The following is a 27263-nucleotide window of genomic DNA, read 5'->3' as shown; positions in this document are numbered from 1 at the left end:
TGGATATCAAAGAGTGAAACACGAGCAGCACTTCAGCTTTTATTTCCAAGTGTTTACATCTGGATTAGATACACAGCTTATAGAACAGCCTTATTTATAAATGAACATGATGTTTAGGCGAGCCCGTGTTGAACAGGCACCTGGATTAAAGAGAATAAACCGTACAGCCTGTGACCCCATGTTCTCACCAAACTTTGCCTTCTTCTTTTGTGATGCTCTTGTTTTAGTGGGTCAGGCCCTCCACGCTCCTCTTTGCAGCAGGTTCATGTCCGCCAGGCTGGAACATGGGGAGTGGTGGTGCAGAGGTTGGAGGAGGTGGGCCTGTGATCAGGTCGTCGGTTCAAATCCCCCGATCGTTACATCAACATGTAGGTGGGAAAGGTGAAGCCTAAACGCCCCCGCTGCTCCCCCAGGCTGCCCTAGATGGCAGCCCTCTGCTCCACAAGTGTGCACACGTGTGCAATGGGAAAAATGCAGAGAATTAATTTCCCAATTGGAGATTAGGTTTAATAAAATAAAGTGTTGAGTGTGACTGCATGTTTAAATTGGCAAACAGAACGTTTGTGTAGACTGCAGATTGAGTTGAGTCTTTCCACTGTTGGCCTCATCAGTCCATAAACTTCTCTGAACTTTTGAAAAGCTGGTCTTGGTTTTTAATCCCAGTCCAGTCCAGTCCGCCCTCTGGCCCGTCGCTGACATCACCAGCTGCAGCTCGTTTTTCTTCACCAAGTCATCTCTTCAAGACAAATACTGAAAAATGTCTTTCATTACAAATCATACCAATACCTGCTGCAGATGCAAACATCTGTAAATAAAAGAACTGTTGCTCTCCAGTCTCGTTGCTTTGGTGTCGACCCAAACTGTTTTCAGAGAACAGAAAAGAAGCGTGGCCGCACCAAGTGACCGTTTCTAAATTACGTTAGGATTAATCACACTTTAATGCTTTTAACAGGTGAGGATACAGTGGTCGGTGGCTACTCCCCTCGCTGACGAAGATGGAGTTGAAAGCTGGTCCCCCCCCCTGTTCTTCTTGCCCAGTTTTTCTTAACAGAAACCAGTAAGAGACTGTTCCAGTGTTCATCCTACAATCCTGCAGCATTTTCAAACTGCATGATGGTTTAAAAAGTATACATTGTACATGTGAACTTTTATTAGATACTATTTTTAATCTGGTTGTGTCTGCATTTGTTTCATAAAAAAACCAACACTTAAAGACAGAACACGTTCTCAATGCATTCTGTTTGTTACAATATAGTGTACACTTAATTTTTAAACGTCAAACAGATATTAAAAATACAGCATGTTTGTTTATTGTTCAATAAAATAAAGTTCTTACTCTTTGGTCACTTGTCTCGTGTGCTTTCTGACACCTAACTCTAATTTCTGACTACTTGAGTGTAAATTGCATGAAGTGAAGCTGGTTTCAGTTGAACATAAAGAGGTACAAAGACGTCACGATGTGTCCAGAGAAGTGCTCCTGTAATCGCAGCATGCAGCGAGAGCAGGTTCAAATGTTCCAGAGCTGCAAACCTCGGCCGTCTCCACGTGCAGTTTGGAGCTAAATGACGGCTGCAGGAACAGTTCGCCTGCAGCTGTGCAACAGATGTGGACGGTAGGACTGACACTCGAGGCTGCGGCTTGTCCTGCTGAGGAAGCTTGCACTCCCATCGTGACAGTTCTGTTGTCGCTCCAGCTGCTCGTGGTGGTAGAGTTACCACTCCAGCTCCACGGGGTATTTCCCCGTCAGGCAGGCGGTGCAGTGACCCACAGTCTGGCCAGAGATGCCACTGGATCTGATCTTGCTCTCTTGGAAGGAGGCAACTCCCTCCTGAACAGCCGAGATGAGGCCCTCCACAGTTAGATATGCAACACTGTCCGCTCCTGTGCAGCATGGTTTGAATAAACTACATTTAAATTCTGCAATGAACACCAGGCCGAAGTGACAATGCAACATGTTGTACAGAAAGACTTACCAATATAACCAGCAATGTCCTTGAACTCTGGCTTGTTGGCAATGAGCTCCTCTTTGGTTGGGATGTTGATGCCCATGTAGCAGGGGAACTTGATGGGAGGAGACGCCACTCTGATATGGACCTGCTCAACACAGCAGGTCAATATGAGCTGTGAGTGTCAGGTCATGGAAGTGGTACAAAAAATTAAAGTTCATTTACACATTGAATAATCTGGTCAGAAATGTTCAATGTTATGGTCCAACAAAGCTCAGTCGGGTCCTCTGGACGGTTTCTTCTTTTTGAAACATTTCACGTTTCATTCAAAAGACGTCTTCAGTCAGAGGAGCCACAACAATCAGTCTAATAAGTAACACACTATACGTTTGTGGCTCCTCGGACTGAAGAAGCGCTTTGGATGAAAGACGAAACATTTCAGCTAAAAGAAACTGTCCAGAGGACCTGACTCTTGGACTTTTTACCTGGATTATTGATGAACTCTGGTAAATAGCATGGGGTCTTTTACCAACAAGAGACAATTCTGATTGCATCCAAACACTTTCTACTGGAGAACCTGAGTAAAAGGCAGTCTGTATCAAAGCACAGTTGAAAAAAGCTCAGTGCAACCAACCTCTGTTGCACCAGCTTCTCGCAGCAGTTTGATGATGGGGGAGATCGTGTTGCCCCTGACGATGGAGTCATCAATCAGCACCACTCGTTTCCCCGCAAAGTTGTCTGTCAGAACCCCAAATTTCTTGGCCACTCCAAGCTGCCTCAAGCGCGTGTTTGGCTGAATAAATGTTCTGCCAACATAGCGGTTCTTACACAGAACCTCCATGTAGGGAAGACCTGACTGGAAGGAAAGAAGGAGGGTGTAAGGGAAGAGGTCCACCAGGAGGCAAACAGCCAGAGGGTTTGAAGACTGACCTGCTGAGCGTAGCCCAGAGCAGCAGGGGTTGCAGACTCGGGCACAGTACTGACCACGTCAGCCTCTGTTGGAGCTTCAATGGCTAACTGCTGACCGCAGCGCTGCCTCACAGTATACACCATCTGTCCTGCAGGGCATTACATTTGAGACGGCACGCGAGCTGCACAGTGAACAACTTGTTTTCAGTAAGTACATAAATACCTTCAAAAATTGAGTCTGGTCTGGCAAAATAAACATATTCAAAAATGCAGAAGGCAGGCAGGTCTCCTCCAGGGCGGGGCACAATGCTCAAAGACCGGACTCCATGCTTGGATATCTGCACAATCTCTCCTGGTAAGACCTCTCTGTAATACCTGAGTGAAGGTATGAAAATGTAGTGAACTCAGAAATGCAGGTTCAGTTATAATTCAGAACATGCATGATGAGGGACGTGATGCAACTCAAGTACTTGGCACCGATGGACTGGAAGCTGCAGGACTCTGACGATACAACCCACCCTTCAGTGTCCTCCTCTTCTGCACCTAACAAGAAAGAGTCGAGCTAATCATCCACCAGTAGCTGTTTGACCTTTGACAAAATCAAAGGCCAGCCCGTTCTGTTGAACTGCTGCGAGGCCCCTGTATCAGAAAATCAGTTTGGGGTCTCTCGAGGGCAAACATGCTTATTTACAGTTTAGAGAGCGACCCCCAGAACTGATCAATAAAAGGCTCCATGAAAAGTTGCTCCATACTTCTAGCTGCATTAGAGAAAGGGCCAACTTTGAGTTCCACAACATTCACACAGGTAGACGTGGTGTAATCTTGCTGACAGACTAAGATCACAGTTTAAAGCCTCTGCTGTGTACAAGTACCTGTACTGTAGAGTTTAGAGATGGGAACAAGTCTTCCAATGCAGAGGGGACGATTTCCATAAGGGTCACGCACCGCATAGATGACGTCTTTGAACATGATCAGCAGCGAGTATGACGTGGGGGTTTCAGTCATCAGGTTTTTAATTCTGACATTTAAAGAGGAGCAGACATATAAAAGGTTATGAAGAAAAATAAAAATGATGGATTCATGCGACACTGGGTGTTTCCACTCACCTTGCAACCCAGTCAGGTGTGTCCAGCTCCTCCATGGGCGGAGTCAAAGCCAGCAGCTGAGTGATGAGCTCACTGTCTGAGCCGGTGGAGAGGCCCACACCATGACGCATCACCTGCACAGCATGGTTACAACTCATCCAGTGTCCATACAGAACTATGCTGGTGAAGACTCAGTCATCCAGGACACGCTACATCCAAAACAGATTAAAGACAAAACAACTGGACTTTTTGTACCTGAACACGTTTCTCTTCTCAACAGGAGCTTTCTCAGTTCAAAGAACAGGGAGTGTGGAATTCAAGTCATAAAGCTGGCGTGTTCCGTCTGCTAGATTCACATGCAGATTGCCCTCTCACTCCTCACAACAGAGGTTAGTCAGGGTCTTTGTTAGTCTGACTCACAGATGATCACATCTTGATTGGAGTGAAACTGATTCCGTATCAGTCCTAAAGCTGCATTATGTTTTTGAAAGATGAAATCTGAGACCTCCTCCTCCTCTGTTTAAAGATGGTTTCTCTCTTTTTACATCTGTCTTCTTGGTCCAAAAAGTGACCGTCTTGGTCCTTCAAAGAGTGTCCCTAATCCTTGAGGTGGCTCTCCTGTGTGGAGCCAGCTCCACAGGACAAGTCTCAGCAGTTCACCTACACCTCAAGCAAGGCTGATGAAGTCTTTCGGATGAAAGATCAAACGTTTCTCTCAAAAACAAACTGTCCAGATCACCTGATTTAACCTTTTCATTTAACGCCACACTCCCAGTCCTTTGAACTGAGAAAGCTCCAGTTCAGTTACAAAATAAAGTCCAGTTGTCCGTCCGTCCATCATCTTTACTTGCTTCTTCCTTTTCGGGTCGCAGGGGTCACTGGTGCCCATTTCCAGCCATCACTGTGTGAGAGGTGGGGGACACCCTGGACAGGTCTCCAGTCCATCACAGGGACAAATAGAAACAAACAACCATTCTCTCTCACCTAGAGACCATTTAGAGTTACCAATCAGCCTAACATGCATGTTTTTGGTCTGTGGGAGGAAACTGGAGTACCAGATAAAACCCACGCAGCACGGAGAGAACATGCAAACTCCACCCAGAAAGGTCCTGGACCGGGATTTGAACCAGGGACCTGCTCGCTGAGAGGCAGCAGCTCTACCAACTGAGCCACCGTGCTGCCAAAGTTTTTGTCTAAACTTTTTTAGATTTATACAGAAGTGTTACTTCATTTAAACAACTGTGCAGATGTTTTCTTTGCATATGACCAATTACACTCATGAGAAGTATATACAGATACAAACAAACCAACTTCTGATAAAAATCTGTCTTCAGCTCACTGAGCTGCCAAGAAGAGTCATTCATTTTCCAGCAGCTGACCATCTATAGCTCCACTAATGAGATACAACACAGCACATGACAGTGTAGTGTGCTTGCTGCTGAAGGTCATTCAGAAGGTCATACGGACAAAAGACAAATCGCTGGTTGATCTCTGCGTTCTCCATTTTCAGTCTGAAATGTCTCATTATACACAATCAAAGGCAGCGCAGACCCGAGAGCTGCTGTTTGCTCTCCTGCCCTCTGGGAGTCAGAACGGGAGCTTGTCATGTAGAACTCACGTAAAAACAGCAACGATCGCTTTATATTAACCCATATTAACAAGAAGTTATTTATATTAGGTGTATTGGTTTTGCTTTCATATTGTGAACTGCTCAAATATTTTAAAGTGCTCTAGTTTCATTGAAGCAATGAAAACAATGGGTATTAACTAATTCAGTCATTCACTTAATCAACTGCAACACGTTCATGGTGCACAAGGGAATCCTGCCTAACCTGTCTGGGCCTCACCTTCTTCCGAAGAGCGCGGGAGTTAACCAACTCCCCGTTGTGTGCCACAGCGATCTTGCCGTGCAGTGTATCCACCACAAAGGGCTGGCAGTTCTGCAGCTCCGAGATCCCAGTGGTTGAATAGCGTGTGTGACAAATACCAAGGTTCCCATAACGCAGCTTCAGAAGAGCCTCGGGTGGGAAAGCAGAGCTCACTAATCCCATGCCCTGTAAAATGCCAGGAGGGATTATGGATTTTAATTAGTTTTGCACAAAATAAAAAACGATGGTTTTGTATAACACTATGCAACTCTGTGCACCTTTAACAATAAAAACACATCTGTTGTAATTAAATCATAGTGCTTTGTTTTAACGGTGTGACTCAAACACAAAGGTCATAAATTGTTACCTTGTGGCTTGTGTATGTGGGTGAGGTGGCTCCATTACTTGTGACAATGCCAGCACTTTCTTGACCCCTGACAAAACAACCAAAGTATGAATTAAAATGCATCAGCGGGGAGTGCGAGGCCGATCATCAATCGGTCTTCAGCTCTGTAGTGTAATGTAGATCAAACCTGTCTGACTTGATCAATAAAAAGGAGCTGGAATGAGGAACAAGACAAAATAACTGGTGCTTCTCTGATGCACAGTTGCCTTATATGGAGAGACGTCTTGCTGCAGATTTGGTACATTTACCAAGCTGCTTCTCAGATTACAGGAGATCCTCCCCCTCTGCACACAGCTTAAGCCAGTGGTGAGGCTGCTTTTCAGCACGGAGGCGTTGCTTTCAGGCTTAACCGCCTGGTTGCCTAGGGAACTGGGCAGCAGAGGCTGGGGGGCTGGGGGAAAGAAAACGTTTCCAGGTCAGCTCAAACATGGAGAGAGGAGCAGAGAGACAAAGAGAAGACAGAGAGGTGGTGGAGGAAAAAGGCTCGGTGGAAAGGCAGTGGGGGGAGACAGAAGTGCTGGCTCTGGTATCAGTTTGGGAGGAGATAGGAGCTCAGCATGTAGCAGAGAGCAGAGCCACGTTTGAGCTGATTTCAGAGCGTCTGAGGAGGCTCAGTTTTGCACGCAGCTGGAGGGAGTGTCAGGCCAAGAGCAGGAGTCTGGGACTTCAGAGCAGGATGTCTGACGCAGCAGCAGGCACGTCAACTAACTGTGGCCTGGATGGAAGGCTGGTGGAGGGCTGGGACAAAGATGTGGGTAATCAAAGAGGCATCTACCCATCCTCTGTCTCAATGCATGAAGGTAAATGTAGGTTTGAGACACACAGCAGACAAAAACATGCAACTATCCTTATACTGACAAAACATAAGCATGTCAACTAGCTTCTGCTTGTTTGCTCTAAAATGCTGATGGAGATATTTTGAAAAAAGATGAAGGTAGGCCTGTCACGATAACATTCTGCTGGGCGGTTAATTGTCTCAGAAATTACTGCGATAAATGATAATATTGTTTAAAATTTGACAATAATTAGTAATTATTGTCAAATTTAAGAAGAAATGTTGGCTAATTTTTGTGGGCAGTACCGTTTGTCGACCACCGGATGGCAGTATAAGACCGTCTGAACTGAAGGATGGACAGTGAGGGAGCGAGCAGCGTGTCTCTTTAAGAAAATGGGAGGGAGGCCCCTTGACGTGACACGGGCTGTCTCTCCTTCCTGTTTTTTGGTTCTCAAAATGGACGCTCGGTGTAGTTTGAGCTCTTTAGCATAGCATTTGTCACACAAAGTAAAAAACAGTAAACAAGTTCTCAGCTTCTTTTTTCAGAGAAAAACAACTTTTTAGGCGAAGGCATGGGTTTCAACCATGAATTTTGGAGCTTCGACAAGACGGAGGATTTTTCCCCGAGGTCAGCCTGTTAGCTTAGCTCGTAGCTTCTCAGTTTAGCTGCTTTTAATGATCCAAAAACACAATTTTGGGCGGTTAAAATGGATTTTAAAGAGAAAGGAAGGGTCAGTGAAGAGCACCGGAGTTGATCCTTCTGTCATCCAGTGTCTTCAGTAGAAAGAAAGAAACACGAAGAAACAATAAAGTCGAATCGTGCTATCAATTGATTTATTGTTTATCACAACAGGCCTAGATAAAGGTGTGAACGTCTCTGCAGGAAACAAGAGCCGAATCAATCCAACACTTCCGTACACGGCAAATGTGGCTGAAGAAGGGGGACGCCACTGGACAGACGATGAGGTGCGGGCTCTGCTGTGTGTCTGGGCTGACCAGAACATTCGAGAACGCCTGAAAACCACCTTACGCAATAAGCGCATTTTCCAGGAGATGGCCCGTCAGATGCAGAGAAAGTTTGGCGTGGTACGCAAATGGAAACAGTGTCGAACCAAATATAAGAATTTGAAATACGACTACAAGACCGCTAAAAGCGCACACATGGCCAGAGGCGGCAGCAGCGCCGGGAGCCCTGGAAAGTACATGAAGTTTTTTGAGGAGGTGGAAGCAATCCTGCTGAACCAGGGACTGGAAAATGGGAGTGTGGAAATGCAGAGAAGACTGTACAATGGTGAAATGGCAGCTGAAAGGCTCCAGACACCACCAGGCAATACCAGACCGATGACAGCCGCAGACAGCGAGGTTGTCATAGAAATTGATGACGGTACGTATTCATGATGCAACGCACACACAGCAGCAGTTTTACAATCAAACATAATACACTTTTCATTTCTAGATGAAAACAGTGATGAATATGACATTGATGGAGAAATGGAGACCCAATGGAGAGGCACAGGTAGGATAATATGAGCCTGCCAGATCACCTGTACAATTAGCAGTCAGAATAATGTTTGTTTGTTGTTCTCACCAGAGATCCACTCAACACACGCGGATTCATCGGGGCCTGGACAGTTCCATGTGGTCACAGTATCAGACATAGGCCGAAACTGGAGTGACCAAGAAGTGCAAGCTCTAATCCAGGTCTGGTCTGACGAGCACATATGCAGGCAGCTGGAAAGCTCAACTAGAAAAAGGGACATCTTTGTCCAGATTGCCACCAGGTTGATGCAACAAGGCATAGAGCGTGACTGGAAGCAGTGTCACACCAAATACAAAAACCTCAAGTACCTTTACCGGTCCCTGCAGAGGGGTAAGGCAGACGAAGCCGAGCGAAAACGCATCATGAAGTTCTACGATGAAGTGGACGCGATCATGACTCACACTGTTAACGGATCGCCGTGTGACACAACAGCTGCTGACTCTGCACATTCAAGCACAGTTAGAGTTTTACAGGGAAGTGAGGACACCCAGCAGGATGTGTACCTGATCAACACGGATGAAAGGACCTGCAGTTCTGCTTCCGTCTCATCTGTAGCCACCGACGGAGCATCAGACCCTGATGATCCGAGGATGCAAACGGTCCAGGAGCATCACGTGGATCAACACCACAGACTAATGAGTGAGCTGATCATTTATCTACAGATCGAGTCATTTCTTCACTTTTACAACAAAGGCCTATAAAAATTACAAATTTTACAAAGACAATGCAACTTAAAAGCAAGGAGGACAAACGTTTTCCTTTAAGCATTAAAGGAGCAGTAGCACAATTGAATGCACATCGCTCGCCACCTTTAGCTAGTTTTAACTAACATCATCTTATGTTGAGAAAACACGAGGCTGTTTTAGTCAAATCCCCAAACATTTGATGCGAACACGTCATATTTACATGTCCTGCTCAGAATGTTTCGTTAATCCTTAGAATCATCCAGGGATTTGTTGAATATTTAGTTAACAAACAGTGTCGACTCAACACTCTGGCACAAACTGCTCAGACCGTGTTGGACATGGGTTTTAGCTAAAAACACCAAGTTTTAGGTGAATACATGTAAAATTAACAGAGTTATGGCAATTTATTTCTGTTAAAGCTGTGCTGGTTGTGGCAGCCACCTTGAATAGGATTTGAAAAGTTAACAAGTTGTAAACGTACAGATGTGGATAACTTTGTTGGTACCAGCACATCTCACTGAAACTACGCTCCTTATGTTGTGAAGTGATCCAGTCTACGTTCTTTTAGTATGGAACAGATTAAACTAAAAATCACGTGAAAAGAAATGACTTATTTAGCAGAGAGATGTGTTCGATGGAAAACACTTTAAAGATGTTCATCCAAAGGAAGCACTCACACTCACGGCAGGTGAAGATTGATCTCCAGTGAAATGTTACTGGCAAGGACAGATGTTGTAACAGTTCACACCAATATGCATTAATGTACGCACAGGAAGCCGGTCACAATGATCTGTGAAGTGCTGCATTGTCTTCTTGCTTTATGTCCCCATCATCTTGACAACGTTTCAGTGGGAGTCACAATATGCTATAATACTATGGACAGACCTGCTAGTTCCTTAAAGAGAATATTACCGTTTGCTATACAGTAGTCATTCGTCAACTGTTTGCCTTGAATAGTATCACAGATGCCTTTGTGCATCTCGTTGAGCATTTAAAGGCAACAAACATGCCACGGGGTAGTTTGGTGTGCACGTGGAGCCCAGAAAGCAAAGGCGAGCGCTGTCTGAGGAGCTCAGAGAGAAAATTAGATATCCATTATAAAAGTAAAGACCATCTGTGAGCAGCTTCAGGCTCGGGACCACAGGTGCCAGTAATATTTAAAAGTACAAGGTTCCTGGGTCTGTAGTCAACCTCTCAGGACATCGATGCAAAAAGAAATGCAACCCCAGGTTGATCGGTATAATGGTGCAGATGGTAGGAAAAAGAACTCAAGCTACATCGTGTCCTGATACATGCTCAACCATCCGGGTAAATAAGCCCAACAGAGTTAAGTCAGGTCATCTGGACACATTCTTCTTGGTTGAAACGTTTCTTCTTTCATCTGAAAGACTTCATCAGACTGAGGCCTGCCACAAAACTCAGTCCTATAAATAGCACCTTCTCAGTTTGTTGGGACATCCAGAACGAGCTTTTCACATGTAAAAGGAGGACCATCAGTGTAACAATCAGTCGCCAGTAACTAACAACAGATCGTTAGTGCCCCGAATCACTATCTGCCCCCACCGTGGGAGCTGAAGACCCGGGAGGGCTCCATGATTGACCGGAAAGCACAAAAAAGCCAGACGAAATTTCAACACAAGGCGTGTTTAGACACCCAGAGGTTTATGGGACTTGTGAGATAAAAGTGGAGCTGTTTTGACCAGTCACATCAGTTGTGTATTTATTTATACATTTCTTTTAGTTTTTGTGAAAAAGGTACCAACAACTTTATACACATCCATACTTCCCATGATTACTTGCTGGATATTCCATCAAAATGTGTCCACTGGTTTAGAAGATATCTTGGTAACAAACGTGCACACAGACTCCAATATTTATTTCACTTCACAACAATTCTTGGGAGGCGGGCAACAAGTTCTACACCTCAACATCCACAACACCCCCGTCAGGCAGAAGGGATTATTCATTTCTTTTAGTTGAACTTTGCTTTAATCTTTACCTCTTTTTGGTCATGTGCTGTGTGCAGGCCCTTCTGAAAGGTTGGCAGAAAAATATGTCACTTTATCAGCTAACAGAGGACAGAAGAGGAAAGCTGTAGATCAAGGTTTGAACGCTTCTTTGATCAATGTGTGGGTTACATGATGTCCACAAATGACTCTTCAGTCTCAGCCCCATGATTTGCCATGGAGTCTGATAATCACACTACCAACACATGCATTGTGTTTTGCATGAATACATTTATTGAATGAAGTAATAAAATTTAGATCCAACAGTAGGCTGGAAAAACTTGTACTCAACTAACAAGCCTCATGGTTTGTATTTTCAGACACTACACTCCAGACGCCAGCAAAGCAACCGAGGCCAGGCCGTGATCCTGCTGACAAAGTGCAGGCCCAGTGCAAAGAGGAGCTGGAGCACATCCCAATAATTAAGATCAAATCTGTTTATTCAATGGCCCCTCCTCATCTACACCAACATACACAGGTATAATCTCAATAACCTGCGCTACGGACTTAAATACTGATACAGTATTTAAGATAGGTTGCATTTAAATTAGAGCCCGACTGACAGCTACTTTTAAATCTGTTTTAACACGTGAAGTCTTGAAACAGTCTTCCTAACGTGCGTTCACATTTTCTATCCTCCACGGGCGTCTGGCTGAGTGGTTAGAGCAGTCGTCCTCCAATGCGAGAGTTGGGGGTTCGAATGCACCAGCAGTCACATGCCGAAGTGTCTCAGGGCAAGACACTGAACCCCTCAGCCTCCCATCAGTGAATGAATGTGATAAAGCTCTGATTAGTCTCAGAATGATTTGTTCAATTAGCTTTGTAGAGATCTAGTATAGAGCTGTATGAATGGGTAAATGAGGCACAGGTTGTAAAGAGCTTTGAGTATCTTAATAAGACAGAAAAACATATAAGTGCAGTCCATTTACCATCTAAACGCTAGCTTGCTAACTTGAGAGGCACGTAGCTTATGACAAGCAGGTTGGAGGATTGAAGAGAATTTATTACTGCAGATTTATTTTGTAGATCAGTTAAATAAACTTGCCATGCTCTGTTCAGCAAATACACAGTACTCCCTGCTGCGGCCATGTTAAAAGTGCAAGTTAAAGTGACCGGTCATGACTGGAAAGTAGTCTGTATGTGCCCTCTGATGGATACATTGTACAGTTACGTCTTTTGTAAGTAAGATCACAACTTGTTCAAAGTGTTCATATCGATGCATGATGGGACAGTTATCACTGATACCGATATGTCCCCAAACGTCTATATTGACCTAAAATATCGGCCTTACCAATATATCGGTGGGGCTCCAACGTAAATAGTCCAAGGTGTTCACAATGACTCCTCACCCATTGCCAGAGGTGAGTCCGATCACTTTAGGGTGAGCGTTGGGACTCCACCAGGGTTGCCCGTTAACAATGATTGTGTTCATAACTTTTATGAACAGAACTTTTGCGTAGAACCAGGTGATTGGGTCCCTCTGATGTTGTTTTGTTGGTGTCATCATGTTGTCCACCTCTCACTGGTGCAGTTTGCAGGCAAGTGTGAATAGTTGGGACGAGGATCAGTGTCTCAAAAGCCACACTCAAGCCTGGAGTATACTCGGGCGCACTTCAGTCCGCAGAGGTCTGCGCATACCGGATTAAGAGTCGAAGCGGACGCCTGCAGGCATGTCCGTGAAAGCTCAATTTTTACGGCCACGTATGCGTACTTTGTGTCACACAATAAACTGCTCGGTGATGGACTGATTTGTATGCGACACCAATGTATTAAATTCCCCTTCTTCATCCCTGGTTTGGTTTAATGACCTTTGTTTTTTTTTCCAAGAGGCAAGAGATCTCTTCCTTGTCAGTTGACACCATGACTGAAATTGTGAGAAATTAAGGAATTTGTCACGAGTTAATTAAAATCAGGCCCAGTGTGGCTGTGGGCTGGTCTGATGTGTGGGTCGCAGGGCCAGCGCTCTGTTTTTTTGTTGTTGTTTTTTTAGAACTTTTTATTAATAACATAAAACCCAGAACACCGCTGCCGTTGGGGCTGCCAGCTTGCCAGCTCTCGTTTTTTTTTTTGCGACCTGTAACTCAGTCCAGTAGGCCTGTCAGCAAATGACCAATCGGCGACCTCAATTTGTCCCCAAGGTAAACGCCCCTTGCCTGCGGAGCTGGTCTGCAGCCACTCAGGGTGGACGCTTGAGTATGAAGTCTCAACTAGGGGCGCACCGATAAATCGGCCCTGATTTCCTTAATTTTGGGAAATCGGACGACACTTGCATGAGAAACCAATTTTACATATTTTTTTAGTTTTGACAACAATTCTCTGAACTTCATTTGTATTTCAGAGCAACTACCTCATGGCCAGTTAGAACAAGTTAGTATTGTTTCTCGGATATTGTTCAAGGATATGTTTTTCCAATAAAATTATGTTGGAAAATTGAAGGTGCATTGTGAACTTATAACATCTGACAGTGTCAGATCGGGGAAACTAAACAGCCACAGGCCAAAAGGATGGCCCAGCACAGAAGATCAACATCATCAGGCCAGGACTCTGCGGTCTACACTCATCTCCAGGCCAGCGGTCACTCTTTCAAGGATGAAGATGTTCACATCCTGGACAGAGAGGAACGATGGTTTGAGAGAGGAGTAAAGGAGGCCATCTTTGTGAAAAGAAACCGTCCATCGTTAAACAGGGGTGGAGCCTCCGGGTTCAACTGTCCCCCTCTTACAATGCTGTGATTGCTAGTATCACTCAGCCCTCTGTGAACAGTAAACAGCCATCAGTGTGCTAATGATCCATTGTTAGGCTGATGGTCCTTCTTGAGCATGTGATCAGCTGGTTTTGGTTGTCAGCAGCAAACTGGTTGATCCACTCTGAGAAGGTGCTATTTAAGAGACTGAGCTGAATACAGCACCTCAGACTGAGGAAGTCTCTTGGATGAGAGACGAAACGTTTCTACATTTTTTTGCTTCGTTTTGTTTTTTTGAATGTCCAGAGGACCAGATTGAACTTTTTTGGATCTGACAGTGTCGCTTACAAAATCGGTATAGGCAGCTCAGACTTTTTAGAGATCGGTGATTGGCCAGAAAACTGCAATTGGCGCACCCCTAGTTTCAACCCTCTGCAGACAGTGCACGTTAGAGTTGCATTTGTGCGCAAAAAATCTGATCCGACCCGGCCCCAGCACACAGTCATAATTTCCGAATCCCACCTGACCCGACCAATTAACAGTAATTACAGGTCCGAACCTGGAAAAAAACTGACATTTTTAATTAGTTATTAACGATCAGGGACGCGCAGCTGAATAAACGGGGCAGAAGATTCGGAGCTGAGAGGTGTTTGTACTTTCATGTGGCATAAAAAAAGCATTTAAACCCCGTTTCTGCCTGCATTCTTCTGAATTACTGAGATACACGGACAGACATGCGTCTGCTTTGGGGTCTCACCTGTTTGGGTTGTAGGCTGCACACGTCTGCTGAGCGCAGCGGCTGAATGAACGTCCATTTGAGCGATGGATCACTGCCTGGCAGTTCAGTCCCTTCTGAAGCTTAAGCTTTGTACCTCTTTCGAGGCCGGTCAGCTCGCTGAGAAATGGCTGCTTGCGGCTGGTGGATGTATGGCAAGCCGTGTTATCATATAATTGGATTGCGGCTGATCCTGACCTAATTAAAAGCCCTAGACCGGCCGTAATCCGGGTCGGGTTTTGGGGTAGACCCTGGACACGCAGAATGATGTCTGGGCCTCCCTGCTCAGACTGCTGCCCCCGCGACCTGACTCTGGGTGGGTCAGGTGGAGTAGCCGAGAATCGAAGCTCGAACAGATCATGCAAGATGTTGCATAGGATGGTTCATAACTTCAGGGTTTGACAAATGTGGCTACAACTTTTGTCACTTCTCAATAAAAGATGATCTTAGTTTAACACTCTGGAACAATGCAGCCTAACCACTTTGACAAATTTTACAAGAACAAATTTGATTTAAACACCACTTACTTATTTTGGGGCACAACAGTTTATATTAAAGTACTGGACTGGTTACAATAATTATGACAAACATTTTTAAAATTGTGTTTGATTTATCCGTTTAATCTTTAGTTGCATGTTATAGTTGTAAAAGAAATTACCTTTCACTTTAGAGGGACTTACAGCATTTTATAATCATATACAGACCCTTTCTAAAAAAATTTAAATATCATGGAAACGTTGTTTAACTTCCATAATTCCATTCAAAAAGTTAATCTTTAATACATGATAGATTCAGGGCCCACAATTTAAATGATTTCAAGTATTTATTTGTTTATTTTGACATAATTTAGTCTTCCAGCTCATGAAACCCAAGAAAACAGGATTTCAAAAAATTAGAATACTGTGGAGAAATCAGCCCAAATGTTTCAGGGCATGAATGTTTTAAACTGAGTGTGACACTGATCATCTACTAAACTCAAAGCAACTGCACAGGTTTCCCCAGGTGTCATTAAATTGCTTCAGTTTGGTTCAATTGTCTCAGTTTGGTTCAATATGGAGAAGACTGCAGACATAACAACTGGCCAGAAGACCATCATTGATACCCTCCATAGGATGGGTAAGACACAAAAGTTCATAGCTAAGGAGGCTGGCTGCTCACAGAGTGCTGTGTCCAAGCATATCAATGGAAAGTCTAGTGGAAAGGCAAAATGCGTCAGGAGAAGATGCACCAGCAACAGAGATGACCGTGGGCTTCAGCGGATTATCAAACAGAGAAGATTCCAGAATCTGGCAGAGATCCAGAAAGAGTGGAATAAGGAGGCGTCACAGCTTCAAAAACCACCACATTCAGACGCATCCGGGAGATGGACTACAACTGTTGGGTTCCTCGGTCCTCTTTTCCGATGAAAGTAAAGTGTGCCTTTCATTTGGAAATCAAGGTCCAAGGGTTTGGAGGAAGAAGGGTGAGGAACAGAACCCATACTGCTTGAGGTCCAGTGTGAAATATCCACAGTCAGTCATGATTTGGGGTGCAATGTCCGGTGCAGGTGTTGGTAAACTCTGCTTTCTTAAATCCAAGGTCACCACAACAGTCTACCAGAATGTGTTAGAGGACTTCATGACTCCTTCTGCTGAGGATCTGTATGGAGATGCAGATTTCATCTTCCAGCAGGACCTGGTCCCTGCCCCAGAAGCACCAAAACCTGGTTTGATGCCCATGCCATAGTGCTTGACTGGCCAGCCAACTCAGCGGACCTAAACCCCATTGAGAATCTATGGTGTATTCTCAAGAGGAACATGAGCGGCACCAGACCCAACAACAAAGAAGATCTGACAGCCTCAAGGAAATCTGGGCTTCCATAACTCCCAGTCAATGCCACTGGCTGAATGCCTCAATGCCACGTCACATCGAGGCAGAGATTAAGACAAAGAGATTCCCAGCCAAGTATTGAAGATTGACATATTGTTTTGAAAGCATCATATATTGATTTGTTGTGATCCTCAATTCTTTCTTTTTATTTTTTCTGCAAAAACTGAGAAGTAGTGTGGGCTGATGTCTTCACAGTATTCTAATGTTTTAAAACCCTGCTTTTGTGGGTTTAATGAGCTGGAAGCCTACAATATGTAAAAATAAACAAACAAATACTTGAAATCGTTTAAATTGTGGGCCCTGAATCTATCATGTATTAAAGATTAACTTTTTGAATGGAATTATGGAAGTTAAACAACTTTTCCTTGATGTTCTAATCTTGTGGACCTGCACATCCTCATTAAACTGACCTGACACTTGTAGCTTGAAAAACCACCTCAGATACTCGTTTCAGGAGTTTGCACTTTAAATGCAAGATACAAACTACAGCTGTAGTTAGACATTTAAGCTCTAGAACTTCACAAAATAACTTTTAATGTATTTGAGCAGCTATAAAAGCTTTTTTACAGTTTAAATGTTGTGTGTATATTTAAGTTCCTGCCCGCGGCGACAGGTGCCTCATCATGTGAACGAGCCCTCTGAACTCATTAACTGTGATAAGTTATCAGTCGCGGCGGCTCCACGCGCACACCTTTCTTACCTGTGCTGTAAGGCCACGAGCCCCAGGGTGAGGACCTGCGCCACCTCCAGCTGCGTGGGCCACTCTCCCGCAGCCACGCAGCCGAAAACCCCGCACTCCTCCCCGAGACCGGACTCCTCGCACTGCATCCCGCTGCTCGCCGTCCTCCGGTTGCTGCTCGTTAACGTCGAACCAACCGTCTCGCGCTGGGAGCAATGAGCGTGCGCGCGCATGTGGAGCATCGACCAAACACGTGCTTCCACTGCGTGGTTTTACGAGGTCAGCGGAAACTGCTTAAACTCGCAATCACGAGTCCGAAAAAAGTGCTAACTTTAAATCACGAGTCAAAGAATCGATGCGCTTTAAAAACAACAAAAACAGGAGCGGTTATCAGAAATGAGTCGGAACAGATTTGGTGTAAACGAGTGTAAACACACGTGGTGTCTGCTGGGTCAAAGGACGTCCTCCCTGTTTTTTTAACATATCGATCCTCTAATCTCAGAAAACATGGAGGCACTTCATGTTTTCTGTTTGTTCAAAAGTTGAGCATCCTCTAGCCACGTGGTGATCAATGCGCCGCGGTGATTGGCTGGGTGCATCGCTTGGATGGATTTGATTGGCTGAGCGCGGACGTAAGGCACGTCCCACTTTCCTCTCCTCCACATTCCCGCTCGCCTCCTGCTGCTCCTAACTTTGTGGGGCGTTTGTGGTTTCTTCCAGGGCAGTGCAGCACCGAACGGCACAATGGCCTCCACCCAAGGTACGTACAAATATAAATTCACACTCTAATGACTAAATAAAAAGTGCTTGAAGTTGGGCCTCCATGTTTTCATGTGCACGCTTTCAGAGTTGCACCTCGGCCTGAAGCTGAACGAGGGGAAGACCAAGCAGATTTTTGAGCTGGTGGACCAGCCAGGACTGGTTCTGGTCCAGTCCAAAGACCAGATCACTGCAGGGAACGCTGCCAGGAAGGATGAGATGGAGGGCAAGGCTGCCATCGCCAACAAAACCACGTGCTGCGTGTTTCAGCTCCTGCAGGAATCTGGTGAGGACTCTGGGAAAGTTGTCAGATCCGTTCAAACGAGCACGCAAAGGTTTGGAAGTGGTGTCACACCCACCCTGAAGCAACACTGCAGTGTGTGCACGAATGAAAACTGCAATGCTGCAGCAAACATCATTAACAAAGGTTAGGGGTCCAGCAGCTGCAGCCATCTTTGGGCTCCTTGCACAGAAAATCACATGAACCTGACAGTTCTGAATTTAAAGATGCTGCATAGTGTCAAACCAAACATGAACCAAGTTCTCCTGAACTATTCCAGATGCTGCAGTTTGAACTAATTAGCTCTGGTAGTTTTTCAGATGTTTTGTGGGTCACACAGCTCTTGTCTGGCCTCGTCACGTTACGCTTGAACTAAATTAATGTGCAGGTTGTGCTTCTAACTTCAGAACCAAGGCAAGTTAATCCTTGGACCAGATACTCTCCTGTGAGAGTTTTACAGTTCATACGTGAGGTTTCTGCATATAATGACAGGTCAGTGAAGTTGGTTGGGCTGCCAGTGTAAATCATTATTTTAACATTAATTGGTAAGCGTACCAGTTAATCTGAATGTAAAGGTGCAGTGTACGCACAGCTGCCCTTCATTTCACTACCACGTGAGCTCATTACAGCTGTTTCACAAGAGCGTGCTTCAAATGATAAGTTTAATGTTTAAGTTAATAAAGTCTGTTTGCAGCTTTATTTGTGCACATTTTTAACATAGAGCTCTCCAAAGTCTATCAGATGTACTTTTTGCTACTTGTTAGTTTTCTTTAAAAAAAGGTTGTTGGTGTCTTTCAAACTTTGTTAAAAAAAAGAAGTGTTAGAAAACGGCATGTGTTTCACCTTTGTTTAAAACTTAACTGTTGGCAACAAAACCTGACGGATCATTGGAGCTGAGTAGACTTTTCGTAGGGTATGAGGCATATTTAATGTTTTTTTTAAATCGTGGTTGATGCACGTGTTTAAAAAGTTCAGGTCAGAAACAGAAAAATGACGACAGATATTCTGACTTCAAGTTCAGATAAAGATTGTGACTTTTTATTTGAGGACATTCTTACACCCTAAATAACTGCAAACTGGTCGTTTTATGGACCTTTTTAAAAACTAATTTTCCACAAGTATGTTAAAAATTAGTTTTGTACAAAACTAAATATTTGCCACAATTTCCTCGTACAAAAATATATTGACTTCTTTCTTTTACCTAACAAACTAAATGCCACAGTGTAACGAACTGTTATTTTTTCCTAATGTTAATGGTCAAGTAACTTCTGTAATGACTTTTTAAGCTGTATTTCAGCAGAGATGGTAAAGTAGTTGTAAAGGCTGCAGTACCTTTGTATACGCTGTCTGGTTAAAAACTAAAATGAAGCTACTGGAGTTAGTGTGAGGAACTCAAAACACCAAACTGGTTTGTTTCGGACGAGAAGATAATTAAGGCCTTCAAAGTCTTCACGGGATTACAAAGGTCCCCTTTAATGATTTCCAGTCGGATTGTTTGGCGTGAAATTGTTGAAGTGTAACTAATTTTAAATTTATTGAATGTTCTGAGTGAGCACTGGAAGCTGATCATGTAGTCATGCTCGCACACGTAGAAAGATGCATTCAGAACGACGTCATTGAGCCTTTGCTTGTTTTTTATCTCAGTAACTGGGTAATGTGGGACCATGTGCCACTCGTGAGCTTGGTGCTTCCACGGAGCTGTGGCAACGACCGTCTTGTGACTTCAAGTGTCATAGCATGACCGATCACATCCTGCTGAACCAAAACCTGATCATCGCCCGCATGCACCAATGTTTTACTCCTGTCTGTTAGAGGATTATTTTGTGAACCACTGGACAGATTTAAACACGATATACATGGATCGACAGCAGATTAGAGTTTGGAGTCAGTCTCGTTTAAGGTGGATGCTACACCTAAGGATCTTAACAAACACTTACTGATGCGGAGCTAACGTGGTGTTTGTTTGTTAGCTGAAAGTCCTTCATGAAACAAACTGAGCAGGACATCGCACAATATCGCACGAGACTGTGTAAAAACAACAAAGTCTATGCTCAATAATCCAGGTATACAATCCAACATTTTTCAGTCGGGTCATCAAAGAAAAATGTTGGATTGTATACCTGGATTATTGAGCATGGACTTTGTTGTTTTCAACCAGTTGACAAGACTGTCAACAAGGAAGAGGGCCGACAATGGAGGAGGGGCGTACCAAGGAGACCATCTTAGCACAAGCAGAAGTGGTTTGTTCCACTTTGGAGTAAGCTGTTGGGGGAAGAATCAGTTTTGTTGTGTGTTTCCTTGACTGATGAAGCCTTCTGGATTGAAGGCGAAACGTTTCAGCACAAAAAAAAGAAACTGTCCAGGTGACCTGACTGAAAAATGTTGGACTGTGTAAAAATGTTTTTGGTGTTTGACTGAACGGAAGATCTTCTTAAAGTCTGGCAGCTGATCTGTTTAATTAAACTTGGGCGTGAATCTGTCTCGCCAACGTCAAAATGTTTAAATCCTGTTGGAAACAAAACAACTTGAGGCGCCGTCATATGAAGGTGCACTTCAGAAGGACTTTGATTTAACCAAATAAGACGGTGATGGACGGTGCCGTGTAGTCTTGGTGACGTGTGACGGGTGTTTTCCAGGCGTCAGGACGGCGTTTGAGAAGCAGCACTCAGACACTGCGTTCGTTGCAGCCCACTGCGAGATGATTCCCATTGAGTGGGTGTGTCGGAGAGTGGCCACCGGGTCCTTCCTGAAGAGGAATCCCGGAGTCAAAGAGGGTTACCGTTTCTCCCCCCTGAAGATGGAGATGTTTTTTAAAGTAAGTCTCGTTGCGTGACCACACAGCATTCAGCAACATGTTTTAAGCTCATCTGTTGTGGTTTTAGGATGATGCCAATAATGACCCTCAGTGGTCAGAAGAGCAACTTTTGGCTGCCAACTTCTCTCTGGCTGGGGTCACTATTGGTCGGTGTGAGGTGGACATCATGAACCGCAGCACGGTGGCCATCTTTGAGATTCTGGAGAAGGCTTGGGCTACTCAGAACTGCACCCTGGTGGACATGAAGGTAAGAAAGGTGACATCACCATCCACTGGTGTCTCACTGATCTTTACACTTGAGGCCCCGTCTACACGGACACAGCCTCTAAAAACGTAGTGTTTTTTGGTTGTTGGTTTAGGGGGGGAATCCTCGTTTACACGGAACTGCAAAAATCCCCCGACTCCGCTGTAGTTGTCATGCCAGCTGGCGCTCTGAATTTTGCACCTCCACTTAATGCGCATGCACACTGGTGCTTGAACCCTGTGCGCAGAGCAGGGCTCTTCAGCTGAATTGCTCAGGGGACCACAGTTACTGAAAGGATACCCAGGAGTTACTGTCATTAAGTACCATAAGGTTTAGAACACATCTGTCTCTAAGCTGCACTTATTAAATATAAGATTAATCATAATTTTGTACATAAATAAGATGCTCCGGTCATTTAGCTGCGGGCAGCCATCGTTCATCGGGAACTAGTCTGCTCCGACGTGCGCAGCTTTCTTGTTGTAGTACAAGGATCAGGCAGCAGATGGTGTTTCACAGGAACTAGCTTGCTTTCAACTCACTCGCACAGATCGTCATGAAGCTCGGCTGTCTGACTCATGGCTCCAACCATTATACTTCAAAATGAACACAGTAACTATGTGAGCATGATCACTGGACAGAACGGTGCCAAACACCTACGTAACTGAAATTATTTTAAAATTATTTACCAGTAAAGCCCAGTCTGATCTAGGTCATGTGTCCAGAAGACAAATCATACCGGTACAATGTGGTAAATATTCATTATATTAGTACCATTGATTTTTTTTATTGGTAAACACTTTTGTTAACAACTGCTGTTTTTTTAATGAACTTTCTAAATACATTTGTTGTGATTTCTCCTCAGCAGAGCTCATGAGGAGGAGTGGGGAGGAAGGAAGGAAGGGGGAGCAGCCCCCTCCCTCCCCGTTGTCTCCTCCGCTCTGTTTAATGCCACTGTTTGAGCTTAAATGAGATACTGGTGTCTAAACGCATATTTACCGTACGCAGAATTAAAAAAAACTTTTATTAAAACATGTACCAGACTTGAGTGCTTTTGCGTCTCTAATCCTGACCATCGACACACATTGATGCTTCTTACATGCAGCTCTGTTTCCTCCTCGACAGCCGGTCACTTTTAACATGAAAGCTGCGTCATTAAAAATTCTCCGTGTGTTTTCCATAATCGCTGAACAAATGAACAGGTCTGTGCATGAAGCGCAAAATCTGGTAACAGCACGGGAACGATCTGAAGAAATGAATGCACGTCTATCTTGGGGGGGATGGTCCAGTACCTCGCTGGTTGTTCAGGTTAGACTTCTGGTCACATGATGACAGAGTGGGTGGAGTTACGGTTGGGAATTTGAAACCCTGAGCAAGAGTTGTTGTACATCTGATTACCAGAGGGCATTCTCTTTGTGTCACAAACGCCTGCCCCCGTGAAGGGCGGGGTGCTGGGAGCCACTGTGATTCCCCAATCTCATGCATTAGACCTGACCCCCAGCCTGGGCTGAATGAGAAAAACCCTGCAAGATACAGAATTAACTATTTCCATGGGGAAACGGCGCCGCTCACTGGTGAAGATGCATATGATTTAAACCATGACGTAAATATGTCAATGATTTTAACGGAAATACGAGTCGCGTAAATTAGCAACATTAAAATCAGCGGGACAGAACACTTACTTTTCTAAGTAAATTAAGACTGTTCTTATTCATAAACAGAATTATACCAGTACGTTTTCCTTAATCTAGCATATTGAACGGCGATCCGTGCGGCCCGGAAGTATTTAGTGCATGCGCAAATGAGCGACACTACGGATCGAGTTCCGCAACAGATCGGGGAACCACAGCCAAGAGCTCCCAGCTGTGTCAAAGGAAAATGTTAGTCAGTGGCAGGAAGTCCTTCAAAATAAAATCTAAAAATATACATTTTGAAAATTATGAAAACAAAACATAAATTAGACGCTCCTGCATATAAACCACGGGCACAAAGTGTGAGACTAAGGTAGCAGCTTGTAGAATGGCAGTTACGGTCAGTTTGTTTTATGGTTTAAAATCTAGTTTTATTTAACAATAAACCCATTGGGGGCCGAACTGAGTTCACCCGTGGGCCTGATTTGGCCCCCGGGCTGCGAGTTGAGGAGCCCTGGTGCAGAATGTAAATATTTCTTTGGAGAGTGCAAAGCTTTGTGCGGACTGATGAGGAGGTCAGTTTTAATGTAGCTCAGGGAGCAGCGTGCTGGACTCCAGCTCCACTGTTGTTGGGAGAAGCATGCCGTTTGGCCGCGCATGTGTGAAATCTACGCCTGTAGTGTGCACGTGCAACTTGACGCAGAGCATTTCACAACTGGAAAATCTCCACTCTGACCTGCATTCAGAAAGCTTGGTTGAATGAAAGCATGTCGTGTAAACGGAACATCTTTATCACCCTCAGCCACAAAGCAAAGGCAAACTCTTGTTGTTGCCTGTTAGCAAAATGTCTCAAACCATGGAGCTGATTTAAATTGAACTTTCATAAATTATTAAATGAACATCTAGAGCTGATTAACTTTTCGATGTTCTAATTCAAGATGACCGCCACAGCTAATGAGCATTAGCCGGCACAACAAGGCTATAACTCGGCTGATGTCATTTGAGCTGACGTGGTAGTAGCTGAGCATCGTGCCCCACATCTCTTCTGAGTGTAGGTCTCGCCTGAGACGGCTCACATTATTTCCAGGGGTTTTAATGACGGCTACAGCTGTCATTTCTCAGCACCTGATGATGGTGGTCTCACGTCGGGGCATGAAAGGTGGCGGGTGCTGTGGAGTTGCGACGCCTCTAATCTGGTTTACCTTCGCTCGTAGATTGAGTTTGGTGTGAACGTGAAAACGCAAGAGATCGTCCTCGCTGACGTGATCGACAACGATTCATGGAGGCTGTGGCCCGCTGGAGATCGGAGCCAGCAAAAAGACAAGCAGGTCGGGGCTTTTCTTTGTTTCGACGTTTCTATTGGCTTTTAGTGACGTTTAAAATGTTGAAAACGTGTTTTTCAGGTGTACAGAGACCTCAAAGAAGTCACCCCGGCAGCTCTGCAGGTGGTGAAGCGAAACTTTGAGTGGGTTTCTGAAAGGGTGGAGGTACACAGAGTCTTCAGACTTCTGCTTGGTTTTAGTTGTGTCACGGTGTCGGATGTGATTTGTGCCGTCGTCTGATGTGTAGAAAATAACGTGGGTTTGTTTGTAGCTGCTGCTGGAGCCCCAGGCCCGGGGCAGGGTGGTGGTCCTGATGGGCTCCACCTCAGACATGGCACACTGTGAGAAAATTAAGAAGGCCTGTACCTCCTACGGGATCCCCTGCACCCTTAGGATCACCTCGGCACACAAGGGTCCAGATGAGACTCTCCGGATCAAAGCAGAATATGAAGGTGTGTGAGTTTGGGACATGAGCTGTTCATCATGATGTTACGATTCATATTTGACATGCTCTTCCACAGGTGATGGTGTCCCGACCATATTTGTGGCTGTCGCTGGCAGAAGTAACGGCCTCGGGCCGGTGATGTCTGGAAACACTGCGTATCCTGTCATCAACTGTCCTCCTCTCACTCCGGACTGGGGGGTGCAGGATGTGTGGTCGTCGCTCCGTATGCCAGGCGGTGAGCAGAACGTTCTGTGTGCTTGGACAGCAGTCTGCAGGTCCATCAGTCTGCAGGTCCATCAGTCTGCAGGTCCGTCAGTCTGCAGGTCCATCAGTCTGCAGGTCCGTCAGTCTGCAGGTCCGTCAGTCTGCAGGTCCGTCAGTCTGCAGGTCCATCAGTCTGCAGGTCCGTCAGTCTGCAGGTCCGTCTGTCTGCAGGTCCATCAGTCTGCAGGTCCGTCTGTCTGAGCCTCTTGTTTGTATTTCCCCTGCAGGTCTCGGCTGCTCCACGGTCATTTCCCCCGAGGCCGCTGCTCAGTTTGCTGCGCAGATCATCGGTTTGAGCAACCACCTGGTGTGGTGCAAACTGAGGGCTTCCATGCTCAACACCTGGGTGTCCCTCAAGGTGGCCGATCAGAAGTTACAAGCCTGCAGCCTCACCGCTGCTTAGCCTCTTCCCAAAGTGTCTTCTTAGTTCCCCCACTAACCTCCGTGACCTTCTTCATTGTTCTTTACACACAAATGAACAGATTGAGACTAATGAATAAAACCTCTTGAATTATTTGTCTTTGTTTTATTTCTACGATGGGGGTGGTGGAATAAAACAAAATGGTGATACGGTAGTCCTTCGCTACCTTGCGGTTTATCGTGGTTTCGCTCTATCGCAGTTTTTCAAAATAAAATTGGACATGACACACAACTGGCTGATTGATGGGTAAGCCGCACAATCGACATGGAATTTATATTTAAAATAAATTATTTAAAATCATTTAGCACCTGTGTGCAGCCCACACTGCAGGAGAAACGTCCTGTTCTGCTGTGAAGTGGGCGTGGCCAAGAGCCGAGTCCATGACATGTTGTGCTCTTAAAGTGTTTAAAGTCTAGAAACATTGTTTAGAATATTGCAAGGCTGTGGAAAGGGTTTTAAACACCTTAATATATGTATTTATAATACTAAAACTACTACTTGTACTACTATTCCTACTTCGCAGTTTTTCACTTATCGCGGGTCTTCAGGGTACGGATCCACAGCGATAAACACGGGACTACTGTATTTCCATTTTTCATACCCACTCTTAAACGTTACACCTAGTTATAAATGAAGCACTTTTATTAATGACTTTGTAACTGCCATATATATTTTACACTAAAGAGTAACTAGTTGTTAACCACATTTGTTGAAGCAATATCTTACCTGTTGTAGATGGGTGTTTGGAAGAATGGAGGTGAACTATGAACAGATTGACAAAGTGGATATCTGCCGTCTTAAAAGGACTTCAGTCCAAGTTTTCATATAGTTGGTGCCAACTTTTAATTTCTAAATGTTTGCACCACTGTTGGTTTTAGGTTACTCGTGTTTCAGCTGACCTTTGACAAAACTCCAGCAGGGAAGGTCCTCACACTGCTCTGGAAGTGCTGTAGCTGGACGCTACTGCCGTTTGTGTTTTCAGAAAGAAACCGAATTATACGTCAAGTGAAATGGATGTTAAAGGATTTAAAAACCTGTTTTTGTTTTTACATGAAACTGAAAATTTCGAGGCGAGTTGTTTTACGATCATAATCTTTTATTCATTAATTTTTTAGCCCCTCTTGGATTAGTTATCATGTATGACTTAAAAATAGTCTGGCCCTTTTTACTGTTGTGCCACAGTTATCAAGAACAGGCACTTTCACTGACATACTGAACAGAGTATGTAGAGGTGTACATTGTTCTCAAAGTTATTTTTATTGTACAAGTTGATACTTATTTAAATAGCTATGACTGTCATCTCACATTTTTACAAATAAATCATCCAAATGAGTTATAGAATTTACATTATTACTGTATATAACTATACATTTCAAAAGTGATCTTAGACACTTCCTGTTATCTTAAGAATGTGGAGTTTTGTAAACCACTCAAACAAATGAGACAGGGTTTATAATAGTATCTGTAACGCTTTTTAGACAAGCACACGTTCTTGTGCTGAGATTGTAGTTTTTCAGGTACTTGCACTGTTTATGTTCCTAGTTTTTAATCTGCAGTGTTAATACCTTCAAAAGGACCTTTTTGGGTACCACTTTACAATAAAGGTCCCCTTACAGATGGCTGATAAATAGTTTATAAATACATAACTAATTCCTCTATAACACTTTATAAATCATTAATAACTGCTTATTATGCATTAATTAACAGTGACAGAGAGACAAAACTGACTCATTTCTTGCCAAATCTGTTCACCTACATATTTCAGAAGAGTTGTTATATTAAACATTTCAGACTAAGTTACTACCTTGTAAGCACAATAAGCATCTGTAAATCTATTTTTAGGATATAATATTGTACT

General features: G+C 44.3%; 2 protein-coding genes across 3 annotated transcripts; one reads left to right on the top strand and one right to left on the bottom strand.

Moving 5' to 3' along the window:
• Positions 1-597: 597 nt before the first annotated feature.
• Positions 598-17488, bottom strand: ppat (phosphoribosyl pyrophosphate amidotransferase). Its single transcript, XM_037698334.1, has 11 exons — positions 17249-17488; positions 6176-6242; positions 5788-5994; positions 3962-4074; positions 3728-3873; positions 3326-3398; positions 3079-3230; positions 2877-3004; positions 2581-2802; positions 1974-2094; positions 598-1881 (listed from the first exon to the last, which is right to left on the bottom strand). The coding sequence occupies exons 1-11, from the start codon at positions 17467-17469 to the stop codon at positions 1712-1714; spliced, it is 1620 nt and encodes a 539-aa protein (XP_037554262.1). The 5' UTR covers positions 17470-17488; the 3' UTR covers positions 598-1711.
• Positions 8690-25500, top strand: paics (phosphoribosylaminoimidazole carboxylase, phosphoribosylaminoimidazole succinocarboxamide synthetase). 2 transcript variants are annotated; one of them, XM_037698332.1, is made up of 12 exons: positions 8690-9168; positions 11242-11319; positions 11542-11699; positions 17948-17987; positions 18075-18272; positions 20903-21081; positions 21149-21328; positions 24168-24281; positions 24357-24440; positions 24547-24727; positions 24797-24955; positions 25212-25500. In XM_037698332.1, exons 1-12 carry the CDS (start codon positions 8775-8777, stop codon positions 25385-25387), a joined length of 1941 nt encoding a protein of 646 aa, XP_037554260.1. In that variant the 5' UTR covers positions 8690-8774; the 3' UTR covers positions 25388-25500. The 2 variants fall into 2 exon arrangements, with proteins under 2 accessions (XP_037554260.1, XP_037554261.1); XM_037698333.1 differs by lacking the exons at positions 8690-9168; positions 11242-11319; positions 11542-11699 and adding an exon at positions 17828-17864.
• The last annotated feature ends 1763 nt before the right edge of the window (positions 25501-27263 follow it).

Source organism: Nematolebias whitei, chromosome 3 (assembly GCF_014905685.2).
Source record: "Nematolebias whitei isolate Nwh7 chromosome 3, NemWhi1, whole genome shotgun sequence".
Lineage (NCBI taxonomy): Eukaryota > Metazoa > Chordata > Actinopteri > Cyprinodontiformes > Rivulidae > Nematolebias > Nematolebias whitei.
This window is presented reverse-complemented; position numbering and strand designations above follow the sequence as displayed.

Excerpts from the sequence above, each read along its gene's own strand:
- paics (XM_037698332.1), top strand. The coding sequence starts at position 8,775 with ATGCAACAAGGCATAGAGCGTGACTGGAAGCAGTGTCACACCAAATAC. Across the intron at positions 17,988-18,074 it reads CACAATGGCCTCCACCCAAG|AGTTGCACCTCGGCCTGAAG; the intron begins GTACGTACAAAT and ends GCACGCTTTCAG. Across the intron at positions 21,082-21,148 it reads AGATGGAGATGTTTTTTAAA|GATGATGCCAATAATGACCC; the intron begins GTAAGTCTCGTT and ends TTGTGGTTTTAG.
- ppat (XM_037698334.1), bottom strand. The coding sequence starts at position 17,469 with ATGCTCCACATGCGCGCGCACGCTCATTGCTCCCAGCGCGAGACGGTT. Across the intron at positions 6,243-17,248 it reads CTCGTGGCCTTACAGCACAG|GGGTCAAGAAAGTGCTGGCA; the intron begins GTAAGAAAGGTG and ends TTGTTTTGTCAG. Across the intron at positions 3,231-3,325 it reads TTCCAGTCCATCGGTGCCAA|GTATTACAGAGAGGTCTTAC; the intron begins GTACTTGAGTTG and ends ACCTTCACTCAG.